Source organism: Lonchura striata, chromosome 1, assembly GCF_050655825.1.
Source record: "Lonchura striata isolate lonStrDom1 chromosome 1, ASM5065582v1, whole genome shotgun sequence".
Classification (NCBI taxonomy): Eukaryota; Metazoa; Chordata; class Aves; order Passeriformes; family Estrildidae; genus Lonchura; species Lonchura striata.
In genome coordinates this window covers 103,124,498-103,140,169 of record NC_140703.1, presented here as the reverse complement: position 1 = coordinate 103,140,169, position 15,672 = coordinate 103,124,498, and the positions used below count along the sequence as shown (strand labels likewise).

The 15,672-nt window shown below is 37.6% G+C and overlaps 1 protein-coding gene across 5 annotated transcripts in view; it reads right to left on the bottom strand.

Moving 5' to 3' along the window:
• CDKL5 (cyclin dependent kinase like 5) overlaps window positions 1-15,672 on the bottom strand; it is a 129,287-nt gene that overhangs the window by 74,002 nt on the left and 39,613 nt on the right. For all 5 annotated transcript variants that reach the window (XM_077781624.2, XM_077781627.2, XM_077781628.2 and 2 more), the window contains exons 2-3: window positions 6,347-6,576; window positions 5,794-5,828 (exon numbers count right to left, since the gene is read on the bottom strand). In XM_077781624.2, the coding sequence (XP_077637750.1) occupies window positions 5,794-5,828; window positions 6,347-6,410 (99 nt within the window). In that variant the 5' untranslated portion in view covers window positions 6,411-6,576. The remainder of the gene's footprint in view (window positions 1-5,793; window positions 5,829-6,346; window positions 6,577-15,672) is intronic.

Below are 15,672 nucleotides of genomic sequence, written 5' to 3'. Positions count from 1 at the left end.
CTGGTTTCATTTTGAGAACTCAGATTTTTCATTTACTCATCATTTAATTTCTCAATCAACCAAACAGGAACTACTGTCAAATCAATCACATCCAAAGTAAAACAAAATGAGCTGTATCCATTTCATTACAAAATATTATACCGTGAAAGTTAAACTGCAATGACTATTCTTCAGTCCAAGTACTTGACTTAACACATGCTGGGGAGCTAAGGAACCTGGAGAGCCAAATCTAAAGCCGAACAAAACTGCAGCTTTTATAAACAAGTACACTTACCTTTTAATTTTGACACTAAAGGGGAATTCAACAACTTAAAAATGGTTGGCAGATTTAAAGAGTGAAGGTGTTAATAACATCAGCAGACACAAGAGTTGGAATGGGGATTCTAACATCCACAAGGGAAATTCAGAACTCTGCTTTTATGATAATATTAGAGAAAACCCAAATTTTCTATGAGTATGAAGTTCTCATTTGCACTATGAAAGCAGCATGACCAGGTTCCTGGTGCCTGTGCATAAAATTTCTGAGAAAAGACCAGGAGGAACTAGGCATCAGTGCACATTTCTAGAAATAGGCATTATCTGAACTACCTGTCATCCTAGAGGATGGCACCACTCTTCAGGGGTACAAAAAGTGTCGTGGAATAGTTTGTGTGACCAGAGCTCTGCCACAACAGACACAGCTCATCTTCTCTTGAATATCCTACAAAGGCAAGGACATCTTAGCAGAGGTGAAGGGGGCTTGAATGCATGTACCTTTGCTTTCAAATAGCTAAGACAAAAGTCAGAAGTTTTTGCACAAGGGCTGGAAGACAGAACAACACAGGTTACATTAGGGGGAACACCTGCTTCAAAGCACCTTATGAAGAGAGCAAAACAGGTAACGCCTTTTAAGGGGAGACTTACAATAAAGTTGTTTTCACAGAGGACTTAAAGCATTCCAACATTTGCTGCACAGTTAATACAGCAGGATGGTGACAATCAGATTTTTGGAAAACAGAGAAGGCAATTGCTTGGCACTGATCAATGAATCAACAGGAATGTGAAGGCTGATTACAACCTCAGAGGCAATGTGTATGCACCTGACAGAAGACCACTGTACAAGGAGGGATTAGTGATGCACATCAGAGTTCACCTGAGGTGGCTCAGGCTGCAGGACAAACTCAGCCAGGTCACTGTACCAGAGGAGCCAGCAAGAAGCTCCCATTCAGCATCTGAAGATACATAACCTGCATTGCCCTGCCTTTATCCAGCAATGTAGCAAGAAGTTCTGAGAACATCTTTCTGTTTGACAATAGAATTGATCGGGAGTTTTTTTTTTAAAGAATCCTGCAATAGCTTGAATAATGAAAATAGAGAAAAAACCCTTCTTATAGACTGGTCTTCACACTATGCTGCATTCTGATCAGAGGCCATTTTGATGCTGCACAACTGAAGATTCCCAGCATCTGAAGGGATGTAAGATCACCTGTTCCATTTTTACTTTATTATAGTGAAGTTAATACTCACAGCAGCACTTTAAATTACAATTTACAGAGCCCTTTCTTATGGGTATTACAGCAGACCAGCACCTCTACCATGACAGTGGAATTTAAGATTCTGAAATAATTAAGAGAGAGGGACAATAGAAATGCAACCCTAGACTGACAAAGGAACAGATTTCGCCTGTTGGAGACAGGTGAAGGGCAAAGGAGTCTGAGAGCTGGTTGTTCTACAAGAAGTACTTCCTCTAAGCACAGTGATGGCCATGGGAAAATTTTCTCAACTTGGCCAGCATTGGTAAAAGGGGAATTCCTGACTCTGCTCAAACATAAGCAGTGTGAAGTGTGAAGAAGTGGGTTACCTGTAGAAACCAAAAAAAAAAAAAAATTGGTTTCAAAGGGACAACTAAGAAAACCATGACCCTGCTGATCTGCAGGGGCTCTAGTAATAGAAGACATGAAAGAGGCTGAGATACTCAAAAGAAATGTAATAATTCTGCTATATATGCATATTGCCTGTATTTTCTAATGAGTAAAATGTACATTTCTTTAAGGGGTCACCAAATATTTCTTTAATGTATTCTGAGGCAAACAAACAACTTACCAGAACACAATGCAATAGTATTACAGAAGGTACAAACAAGACAAAATTAAATATCAGGCTAAGAAGATATTGCCTGAAAGTATTAACCTATTCCAGAGGCTAGTCTTCATTCTTCTTCAATGCACTGAAGTGTCAAATAATTCTAGCTAACATTTCTTTTTGTTTCTTTTTAATACAGGAATTGAGTGGTGTTTATCTCCAAGAAGAACGTCTAAAAATGCCTCATACTATTAAGAACCACCAAAACACATTCCTAAAATAAAAGACCATCTTATTAGGTAGGAGATGTTGGACTTACAAGAACAACTGGCAGCAATCTTCCAAATCATTAAACTGTATTACCCTCAGGCTCAAGGCCTTTGGTAACACAGCATGCTGCAGGAGAAGCCAAGGAGATTTCATCCATTTCAACTATACTTTTAGAGAAACTGCATCACCACACACCTTCCTGCATACTTGACTAACCTAAAAAACCACCACCAATTTATACATACAAATATATGTATATAGGCATACAATCATAGAATGTCCTGACTTGGAAGGGACTCACAAGAATCACCAAAGTCCAACTCCTGGGCCTGCACATGGCACCCCAAGAATCAGAGCATTTGCCTGGGAGCTTTGTCCAAGTGCCTCTCATGGTTTGGCTGCCTGCTCGTACGAACTCGTCTTCCTCTCCAGCCTGGCTGTGTGGTGAGCTCTGCCTCATCCTAAAAAACATCCCCTGCTCCAGAGTCATCATCTTCTCCACCTAGACAGAGCCTCCACTCACCTCAGGCATCTAAGGATGCATTCACCTCATTTCTACAAACTCTACTTACAGCTGCAATGGTCTTTGTCTTATAAACAGTTTATTATCTCACAGTGTAACATTTCCTTTTCACACTGGCTTTTGGCTTAATTTTTTTCTTTAGGCTTCTTCTCAATGTGCCCATCTTTAGAGATCTATGGCTTTACCACAGCACCTTCCAATCATGTCATTGCCCAACAACTCTGCATGAAGAAAGAAGACTACACTGTAAAGTAAAAGGGATACAGGTTTTATTTAAAGGGCAAACATTTGTCAAGTCTTAAACATTGGCAAAGATTATTTTCCTCAGCAATGATCTCTGACACTACTGAACTGTTCAAGTGGCTTTTCTTTTCAGAAAACAGCCAAAATCCAAATAAGCCAAGACAGCCTTTTTAAATAGTTTGTAACTATCAAATGTATTTCCAGTACTTCCAACACAATGCACTTCAGTGTATTTCCTTTGGAAATATCCTCTGACTAAATGAAAAAATAGGAAGAACCTTTTCAGAATATAATCTTTGCTTTTTTTCAACATTATTTGCATTAGCTGAGCATCAGAAAAAAGCCCTTCAGATAAACAAGTAATATTTGCGCACAAACCAAAATTAGCAATGAATGATTTGGGATAAAAACAGGCTGTATAATAATGTAAACACAGTAATTCTAGAGGAGCTAGTTTAGCTTTTCTGGTAATGTTCCTTTAGCAAAGGAAAAACACATATAATAATGACAAGGTATTTGCTCCTTATGCCATTCTCCCCTACTTAAATCTATATAGATATGCCAGTGAGATGCACTGAGGTAAAAAGCTACATATTTACTGAAGTACTAGTGGATTATAGGTGGGAAAATTATTGCAATTAGGGGCTGGCTCCTCATTTCACACAAAATTTACCCTCTCAACTGTACAGTTGAGATATATTGACTTAAAACAGCTGGGAATTTGATCCTGGCATATTACCACTATTCATAAACATTAATATAAATACTTCTACATTCAAAAGTATGCCCACCAGCAGCCAAACAGTAAAAAAGAACCAAAACCAAAAAAAAACAAACCAAACAACAAATAAAAAAACACCAAACCATCAACAACAAAAACCAAACGAAACAACAAAAAAACCACCAAACCATCAACAACAAAAACCAAACAAAACAACAAAAAAAAACCCCAAACCACCAGAATCCCCAAAAATGCAACAAAAAACCCCAAACCATACATCCCTGCATTTCCAGGCAAGTCTGTTAACACGGTATGAAAGTGTATTTAATCTCTGTATTCCTATACAAGTAGGAAAGGTCAGCATTTAACTTTCAGACAGTTAGTCTTTTTTTGGTAAAACAGACAGCTCCTAAACTCATCTCCTCTCAGAGGCTCAGTGCAGCTTGTTTTAAGTAAGACTCATAAATCAGATGGAAACAGCAACATGTCTCACCTTTTCTTTAGATCTCAAAAAACTGGAAACCCTAGGTTTTAGTAAACGCACTTGCTAGAAGCTTAAAGAAATACCACTTTGGTTTAAACCTTTAGCACAGCTGCTTCCATTATGATGAAACTGTAGAAAAAAATAGTGTGACTACCAAAAAAATTAGATGCTCACAAGGAAGGCAGCAGTCTTATACAGGCTGTTGGAACACTTTCCTCTGCTAAAGGAAAGCCTTTCCCTTTCTAGTCATCTGGTGTGCTGCAAGGTGTTCTCATAGGAACCTGGGCAACAGCTTAGCCTGCCAATATACCATACTTTTAGAGTACTGAACTCTTCTGCATGAGCGTGAATAGACATGCACAGCTTAAATTTCACTCAGCAATGCAGGAAATCTGAGAAACTTATTGAGTCTGGGTGAGGTTACTTTCCACAAAGAATAGAGATGCCTAGTACAAATTGTATCATCACTATGCAGGTGTCCTCAAACTGCTCACCCTGAATTTTCATACCATGAATATCTAAAAAGATTCAATTTACCTAAGTCATTCTACTGACTTATACATCCCCAAGCCCAACAAGACTTCAGCTGGAGAGGCTCTTCAAATTTTTTTTCCTTTTTTGAGTCACTACAACAGTGTAAGACACACAGATAGAAACACACGCTGTGTGCAAAAGCCCTTCTGTGTACACACTAAAAGCCACCATAGGAACATAAACCCTCTGCACAGTCCTAACTTTTTCTAGAAAAAGGGTATGAACTACATAAAAAGACTTTTATATATTCTTGGATCACTGCAATTCTGTGATTCTGAAATGCTTCAGAGAAGTTATTTTGTTAAATGAGTACATTGCAGCTCCAAAGACAGCAAAGTAGTTTGTGTCAGCTCTGTGTTGATGAGCAGCAAGTTCAGATACATCCAACTTTCACACTAGTTAAAATAGTGTAGACAGGTTTTGCCAGACTTAATTTTTGTATCAAACAGTGTTTTTTCATTCCTTTTTAACTTCTTCCTTTTCCAAATTAAAATCAACAACCAAAAAAGTCACTGCTTTCTTACTGCCGTTTGATCATCCTACAGATGTTGAAATCCCTCATGGACTCCCCTTTCTCTCCGCTGCCCCTTCCAAGACAGCAAAGTGCTTCCACAGCTGTGTTTGGCAAGTATGGCATTCTAATTAAGACTGCTTGAGCATAAACTGTGTTCCAAAATATTTTTTTGGTCTATGTTATTAAAAACTCTCTAAGTTGAAATTCATAAAATATTAGTAATATTTTAGAGAAATATTAAACACAAAAAATTGCCATTTAGTAATACATATAGCCATTTCCTCTGAAACTTGCAATTAAGATTGCTAGTAAGTAACTGACTGCAAGGAAAAGTCCACCCCAGATGCCATGTCTCACACATATTAACATGTTGGTTCTCATCAAGAGTCCCTGCTTCACTCAAACACCAACATTTCCCTCTGACTTAAAAGTAATTCACTTACCTTGTGTCTGCATTTAAGTACAACGCCATAGGCTCCTGAAACAGAGATGAGAGATAAGAAATGTCAAAGCAGAAAAAAAATTAAAAGTGGCAAGATAAAATAGTGTTCAGCAACCTCCTGACTATAGAAGTAACATTGTTCCAGTATTATTATCCAGAGCTTACATGTACAGGTACTAAATCTCTGTATACTAAAACTATTTCATAAAAATTGCTCAAAGGTAAATAGATTTTAAAACACTGAAATTATTTTTTAAAAAACATGCTTGCAGGTAAGTTTGATAACTTGTATCTCCCTAATACCACTAATGAGAAATGTATACATTAAACTTTTAAAAGGAAAAAAGAAAACCAAAACCACAAAAAACCCCAAGCCCCCACAAAATTGTTGTATTTCTCTTCCCTTCCTTTCAGCTTCCAAACTCCTCCATCTGACAAGGAAGTTAGCAGAAACTACACATAATAAACACATGCAGTTGGTAACCTATTATCATCAAGAGGACTGAGTCAAATCTACAAAATTCTAATCAATCTTTTATTCAGATACTACTTACCTTCACCTACAACCCCAAGGATCTCAAATTTATTCATCACATTACCAATGTTAGGAATCTTCATCAAGACAAATTCCTCTTACGGTGAGAGCCACAAAACATGGCACAAATGGGACTGTCTGAAGATTTTGCAAATGGCAGTTGTGAAAAGGCTCTTGGGAAAAAAATTTCCAGCTTGATCAATCAGACTTCTCACACTCTTTTTTAATTTCTAGGCAATCAATAGTTTCCTGGGGAAAGAACAGAAAATAATATAATTAATACTTTGATTTATTTCAGTGGGAGAAAGCAATGGTACACAGACATCACACCAGTGTAGTCTAACAATTTTAACAGATAATTAATTTACTTCTACATTTTATGATCAGGAGAGCTTAGCAGCAGGTATAATGGACAGAACCCATTGACACCATACATCTGACACAACAGCTGGCCTTGTAATCCCATACACAGGATGTCTATTACAATAAAAACTAACTGGCATAAAATAATTTTCTACAGAACAGAGGCAAACAAATATGTTGTCAGTAACTACCTCAGTAAGCAAAAATAAGCTTATAATTATTTATGGTCTTCTTGGTGTATGTTGACAACTAGATATAAAAACAAATTTTGTTTTGTTAATTTCTTATTTGTCCACTGTCATAATAAAAAGGATATGGCAGAAAGAACACTCTACAGAAGAAAATAGCTTTCTACTACAATTTTCTGTGATTATTAGGAAAAAATTAAATTAAATTAATTTTCTAGACTGACTAGGAATAGGATTTTAACATTATTTCCATCAGCTTATTTAAGAAATATGATAAGCAGAAAAAAAAAGTCTTCAAACTGTCTTTTCCATGCTCCCCAAACGCTGAAGTAATTTTTTAAATTAAGCAACTATACATATGGTAAAGAACAAAGTTTTTTTGGCAGTTTTAGGTTCACCACTTCTCTGCTATTCTATTAGAAATTTTATTTCACTAATTCAGACTACATTTGCTCCCTTAGCATTAAAGGTATATATCCCACATTCAGAAATTGGGAAAGAAAAACACTAAATTGTTTTCACCATGAATTGGAAATATACCATTTTTACAATTCAATGACTCAAGGTCAGAACTACTTCTGAAGAACAAGATGGTAGGATGGAAGTGAATTCATTTAATTAAGTTACGGGTAATGGGTGAGTGTGCCCCAATAATGCTGGGTTCAGCTCACACAAATGGGAAGTCACTGTAAGCCAGGGGTGCTGGCCAAAAGCCCAGTGTTGACCAGGTCATACACAACAAAAGGACAACCCAAGGGTGGAGGGGAATCACAATGACATTTCCTTCAGTAAGACACAAGCAGATCATGTGGGGAGGGGTTGTTACTTTAGAAGCAACTCCAGAGTTAATCAACCACAGTAACTTGAAAATAAAGCACCAAGTTCCAAATTAAAGGGATAGTTAGGATTTTCTGGTTTGCTTTTGTTTTTTAGAAAAAGCTGCCCAGTCCTTTATTAATTATTTCAGTGGTTTAATTTACTGTTTTAATTAATCATTTTTTTCTTCACTGGTGAATTGTACAAAATACTCTTTCCTTTCCCTTCCATATGTTCTCCTCCTATTTCATTTGGCATCTCCTTCTCAAAAAAAGCCTTTTTGCTGTTTGTCCAGACTTTCTGGTTACACTAACGAACGTAAAAAAAATTAGGTCCTGGAAAAACAGGAGCATCTGCTCAGTTGCACCCATCAACAGGAGAACAGAGCCCACACTGAGCTGCTTCAGCTCTCTACTGAAACAGGCTGGTGCCAGGCACAGGGTGCAGCTGACTGTCCCCATGCTGCAGCTGAGTGACAGAAATACTTCTACAGGAACCTTGAAACAACCATTAACGTAAGCAGGACACAACAGAACTGGTCAGGCAAGTTCAGAACAGCAAAATTACTTGCCAGAAAGAAAGGAGAAGTCAGAAAACATCTACTGTTTTCTATCAGCACTATTCAGTAACATCACTAAATCTGTTACTTCAGTTCCCAACATTATTCACTGACAAGTCCTTCCAGAAATTACTATGTGATAAACTGATTATGCATCTGCTAATGTTATTACTGTACACTCTCATTCTGCATTACAGTATACACAATACTTCCTAAATATATGATGACACAGTAAAGAAACTTATGAGATAATGTACCAAAAGCTCAAAAATAAATTAAGATGTAGTTTCCTTTGTCCCTTATTCCTAATTTCTAAATTTCCCATAAACTGCTTAAAGCTATACAGGCCTGCAGCTTGTGATCCACTATTTTTATTTTTTATTTTAAATTCTGCAAGTTTATTCAGTATGAATTCTAGCTTTTTATTAGGAATAAAGGTTAGACTTGCAAACAGCTAATCTTCCTTTCTCAAATCCCCTAACTAGGGAGGCTGTGGATCCCCAACCCCAGCAGTGTTAAAGGCCAGGTTGCCTAAGGCCTTGAGCATCTTGTCTGTTGGGAGGTGCTCCTGCACATGGCAGGGAGGGTTGGAAGAAGATGATCTTTAAGGTTTCTTCTAACTTTTAAAATTGTATGATTCTATGAAATTCAATACTATACATCTTCTCCCCACTGATCATGTATCATCTTCCCTTTTCACTTCATTAGAAGAGCCACAGAAAGCTGATCCCCTGCTACCCCTGAATTCATGGCACCTAGAGAAGCATTTACATGTAATTCCTTAGAGATAAAACCCTGTCAACCCACTCAGCGCTTTTCACCATTAGTGCCACGCTCCAGCTGGCCCAGTGAAACACACAAAGCAGCTTCCCTCGCTCTCCCCAAAGTGCATCCTGACTGACATCACAGGCAAAACAGAGGCACAAGGGCGACTCCCAAAAGCGAAGTGCTCTCGAGTGACCCCTCTTTCACACGAGCTCCTGGCAGCTTTGTGCCCAATTCTGCCAAGGGCTCTTTATGAGATCTCAATCTTGCAATGAAAATGAAAGCTAGTGAAAGATGCCTAGAGGCACACAGCAGTAGTATGGACTCATACCCAAACACTTTTTGCCCCAACTATTTTGCCTCTAACTGGGCTATAATTAAAACATTAGTGAAGTCAAACTAGGTAGACCCATTTAATCTCTAGACAAAGTTTATATGCTTGTTTCAGATCTTTGCCTTCAAAAGCTGCTGAAAGATTAAAATCAAGCTGCTAAAAATACTTGTTTAGTGGCAGTACCCTTTATTTGGGATTCTTCTGTTATTCAAAAGGCACTGACCCTGTTAAGATTGTTTTGAAAATCACTGATTCTTGCAGGGAATCTGGTAACATGAACTCAAAACTCCACGAATGACATGGAGTCTTATGAATGTTGGAGTGAGAAACTGTAATAACAAAAACAAGGAAAAACACCTAGAAGTTTTAAACAAAAAATTAATTTCAAGAAAGTTATCCATAGCAAGAATTACTTTATTCTGTAACTTCGTGAGGACAGGCTGGATTCTTTCAAGCTGAACACTGGAAATAGCAAGGAAAATCTAATAGTTGCCACAGTTTCATTCTTTGCACTCAGTGCCACAGTGGTCTGTTTTCCTAAGTTGCTTGCTGGTTAGAATAACCCTTGCAAAGTGGAAATAAGCCCATCATCTACACCTCTCCAAGGTGCTCAGTAGGGAAATAGCAGTCATACTTTTATTATCCCTTCCTACGGCAGCCAGATTCACAGCACATCAACAATTTATGAATTAAACCAACAGATCTCTGAGATGCTTTCAACATTACCATGATGTTCTACAAAACACAGAGCCAACTCAGCAAAATGAAATGTCATGAGAGGAGCAAGAAAAAATTAGTTTTATTTAATCCAAAAGTATAACAGTGTGAGACTTTATTACAAAAGTAGCTGTTTTGCAATAGCGTGTAAAGCTTATACGTAAATCCCACAAAACAAACAATTTTGAAGTGAGTATACCAAATACTACAGCATTATGGTACCTGATCATTTGAATTGAAATTAAAGCAGCAGGGGAAAATCCTAGCTTTTCCACAACTTCTTTTCCCTTCAGAACTATTAAGAATTCTTGTGCATCACTCAAACACATCAGTCTTAACCACTCAATCCAAAACCTCAATCGTAAGTACAAATGCTATTCTTTATTTCATAATCATCAATATCTGTGTGGAGAGGGGAAGCATTTTTTACATAGCTTTTAGTAGAGACGCTTATGAATTATGAATAATTATTATTTCATAATTAAGAATTATTAAATACACAAGGCAGACGTTTGCCTTCACAAGATGTAGAGAAGTTAAACTGTTCTAGAAATACAGCTAAATTTGTATATCTAGATCTTGCAAATCAAGTATTCGGTTAACTTCATTTATCAAGACTGAAAGAATGCAAATCACATACTGCTGAATTTAGTTACAAACTTCTAACTGACTCCAAAGTCATCCATGAGCTTTTAAACAAGCTTCTTGCTCTTCTAAAACAAGAAGCAAACTTAATCTGTTTATTCGTTATGCTTACCCACCAAGAGGACACAACTAGGAATTTCTAGAGGCTGGTTTTACATTTTCCTCTGTGCACTACCAAACCAGCGGGTCCGTACACAAATGTGAAAAACTTATACCATCTTTGATGGTTATGTGTTAATCCACACCTGGCATGTCTTCTGTCAAACAAGGTACATGGATGAAAGAAGCATTAACCACTTCTGTTAGCAATGAAGAATCATTCAGCACCTTTACTTTTCCTCCCCAATACACATATAGCTCTAGTCTTTGAGATTTCCCAGGAAAATCCTAGTTAGATTTACAAGCACCCAATTCAGTGCTATTGCAATAAACACAAGTGACAGGGTAAAGAAAACAGGTGAGATTTTTTTTCTGGATTTATTGATCCAGGGGAATGTGTCAGGTTTATTATGAGAAAATACTGATAAGGAAGAAAAAAACAGTATATGAAAAATTGTAAGGAGGAAGCTAGCAGTAACAGTCTGACTTAAGGAATGGAGAGAAAAATAATCCAATCATACTCCTAGTGACATTATACCAATCTCACTCCATAATTTGGAAAAAAGCTACCATGTTATTTTTTCATTTTATGGAGGGACAGTAGACCTTCTAAATGAGATAAGATTCTGGAGAAAGAGCCATCAAGATTTCACAATATGAAGAAATCCACAACAAGGAAGCTGAAAAAAGAAAAAGCTAAAGCGACAAAAAGCACAAGAACTTAACAATTACAGGAAGACATTTTTCATACTCAAAGCTTCAATCTATCCTCCGCTCATAAGAAAAAATTAGGAATGAAAAGAACAGCTGGTGAAAACAAATACAAAATTTAGAAAGCTGTCAAAGTTGAATGAATTGTCTAAAAGCAAAACACCAAGGTTCCTTGCACAGGCTCACAGATTTTAAAATTCAGCTCCAGAAAGCTTTTCTTGACATTGCTAATATCAGCATTGGGCCCTGACTTCACCTAGTTTTTGGAGAATTTGCTTGGGGTTTTTTGGTTGAAACCTGCAGGTGCATCTGGATGATTATACACCAAAGGAAGGCATCACGTCATAGCTGGCCTAAATGCAACAGAGCTCCATGGCCACAGGGCTAGGAGTGCATGGGGGAAGAACCTGAACAAAGTTCCCATCCTGTAGCAAGCAAACAGCTTGAAAAAGGGTGAATCAGTTTTCAACTATTCAAGATACCTGTTTGGTTAAATTCCTAAAGGAAAACTGAGCTTGAAGGCCAGGGCAGCAATAACGATTTGGTTTCTTTTATCTTGTTCTATGAGTGCTCTTTTTTTTGTATCCAAGTACAGATTCAAAAATAAATTCAGCTCATCCTGGATATATGAACTAAATTCACTTCTCTAAGTTAAAACACAGGATTCACAATCTTCCCTAACAGCTGTGGCCAACTCAAAAAGAGTGGGTGCTTAGCAGGATGCTTCTAAGACCATACTGACAAATAAGCAGACTGATTACGAAAGCACTGAGCACAAAAGCAGCTCCCATGAGTCATAACAGGAGGACAGGAAAGACAATTTTGCTTCCATTTTAGTCTTGCTCTCCAGTAAGAACCTGAACAAGTAAGTGTGTTGTGGGTGTGACAGCTTCTTACGCAGCTGATGTCAGTCTTTGCACATGCTGGGTGGGCCTCACCGTACCTGTGGCAGCTCTGAAGAAAAATCAGTATGCAGAGGATAAAACTCTCAACAGCAACCTGTGAAATCCAAAGCCTTTGCAGTTTCTTCTGCCACAAGGTGCCTGACACTATATGGTTTAATTTCTATCCAAGTGCCCAACAGTTGTAGTTGAAGTAAAAGCACACTTTGGCTTAGTGATACATTCTTAGGCAAAGAGGAGGAATTAAGTTATTTTTTTTAGATAATAGAAGGTTTTATTTTGTAACAGAATAGCTTGCTGTGGAAGCAGCTAATATATTTTTTTAATCTGATACAATATTTGTAGTGGTCTCCTTGGAAGTTGGTTCTTGATTTTAATCTTTCCTTCTCTCTTCTCAGAACACCAGTCTCCAGTAATATCCTGTATTAATTTGTCATATTGTCTATGATTTAGTCCCATATTATTTTTGACAATCTGCCATGGACTTTAAATCCTCAATAAAATATTACAAGATAATATTACAGACATTTTTTCATCTTTACAAGTACCCAAAAAAAGCTGTTATTTTCAGTTACACATCAGGACTCACTTTGCGGCTAATTCCAATGTTTAAAGATACATACTTAGCAATAAGAAAGAAAAAAAAAAAAAGGCACGAGGGCAGAGGTTTTTCGTGTCCAAGAAAAGTACAATATATTCTCTGGAAGGGGACGGGTTAGAAGCAGCCAGTCAGCTGGAGGGCTGCTCCAAGCTGAGCTGAGCAGGGCAGCTGTGGAAGGAATGGGTCCATCCCGCTCCGCTCCCTGGCATCACTGGCATCACCAGGTTCCTCTGCACAACAGCAGCAGCTCCCACCGAGCCCTGCCATGCTGGCAGCAGACAAAACAACAATGCCTGGCCACTTCAGAAAAGGTCCTCTGATGCATTCTTAACTGGATCAGCCACTGAAGCTTCCATACATGCACACACGAAGCATGCTGGTGATTTAGTGAGACTGAAATTCTGCTAATCTGACAAAGTTTCCCCCACCTTCCAACCCAGTTTTGTCTTCACTGTTCTAAAAATAACTACCATTCACATTCTAAAAGTCAGATGTTCCTTTCTGCACTGTATTTGGCTGAGATGGATCTTTCTCATAAGAGTACAGAAATGTAAAGGTGAATAAAAAGTATTTATAAATAGCAAACAAACTCTGAAACTAAATGCTGTGGGCATTCTAATGCATATCAAAACAACTGGAATGACTACTCTTCTTGTAATCTTCAAGCATATAATTAAATACAGATGACTTGTTCACTATCTGAACCAAATAGGACAAAAAAACAGCCCAAGAAATCCCTCTTTTCTTGAAAAGGGCATACCAAATATATAGAACAAACAAAAGTATGAGGCAGGAACGCCCCAAAACCTAGTACTAAATTAATAATAAAATACAATACATACAAATGAACAGAACTACATTCTACACTATAAAGTTATTTATCATTACTTCTTCATGCATTTCCCAAGCAAATAATCAGAAACATTTTATTTAAATAATAGTGATCCACCTTATACAATGTTAACCCTGAAAAGAATGCCATCAAAAGTTTTTTAAAAATGGACAAAAAGAAGCCACTCCACAATTAATGGTTTTAAGACAGGCCACTTCAAGAATAAATTTATATTAGTATGCAAGTATATCTGCAGGAACACAAAGAAACAACTCAAAGATTTATCATAGGGTCTACTGTCCCTAGTATCATTAAGTGACATAAGTGATTAAAACACGTGGTGGACAAATGGTGTACAGTAGGGTTTTGTGGGGGAGCGCTGGAGGATTTTGTAATAATTTTGTCTAGGTTTGACTTATTTTTTTATTAGAAAAAGACTCTCTAATTCCATCAATCTCAAAGCAGATTGGTTTAAAAAATCCAAAGAAATTAAAACCTATAGAAACATCTCCCCATATGAAGTTTCACCTGAATTTGAAGATATTACTACTATTTCAATGTGTGAAACTATTACAAGATATTTGCTCCAATTTTACCTGCTAGAAATTGAGCCGAGAATGATTAACACTAAAAGTGCATCAATGTGATTATTTTACATTTCACAGTTGGGGCTTTTTTAAGATGTCTATTATCAGAGTAACTGAACACTAACCATGTTTAAATTTAAGGTGAGTTTTGTTATGCTTTCTAGTTGGAAAAAAATCCCATTAAACTTATACAGGTGAATAAATCAATTAAGCAGAACCCAAGTCAAGAAGACTAATCTCCAAAGTGGCTCAGACTGCATTAAGAGGTTATGACCATCACAATAAGATGAAGTTCAATAAAGATTCACATTCCAGATGAAGAAGAGAAAAAAAACTCCAACCAACTAACAACTCCCCTAAATTAACATTATTTGTTAATTGTTAACTGTTATTAATGTAACAGCTTATTAACATAAGCTTCTTTGAAGCAGAGGATAAAAGCTTAGAGTGTTCTGGAATGCCTCACCATAGAAACAGCAACAGCAATGTATCATGTACCAAAGACAATTTGAGGGAGGACTCTGAACATTAAACTAAAAACTCTGAAAGTTTGTGTTCAATACAAATCTGCTGCAGAGAAAGTACAGCAACAGTGTTGACTTGTGCAGTCAGGACAGATGTCCTCATGCTGAGCCACCTAGAACATCTTCAGTTAGGGGAACTTCACTTTGCCAAATTACTGCAAACATGTTAAGGTGACCAACTTATTTGCAATATGTGCAAGCAATTTTCCACTAAAGAAAAAATAAGCAGAGAAACAAAAGCACAAATTTAACTTGGTGATGTCATCCAAAAGCAGCAGAAAAATAAATACTCATTATACTATCTCTCCCCTGTCCAGCCAAGGACACAGATAAGGAATTGGCTGGCTGGATGCAGCCAGAGAGTTGTGGTCAATGGCTCCATGTTCCAGTTGGAAGCCGGTGACAAGTGGTGTCCCTCGGGGCTCTGTCCCAAGTCCAGTGCACTTTAGAACCTTTAGCACTGACACAGACAGTGAGATGGAGTGCACCTCAGCAAGTTTACAGATGATGTGAAGCTGAGTGGCACAGCTGACACAACAGAAGGACAAGACAGCATCCAGAGGGACCTGCAAAAACTTGAGGAGGGGGTCCACAAGAACCTCATGAAGTTCAACAAGCCCAACTGCAAGGTGCTGCACCTGGGTCAAGGCAAACTCAGACAGGAACACAGGGCTGTGAGAAGAACTCATTGGGAGCAGCCGT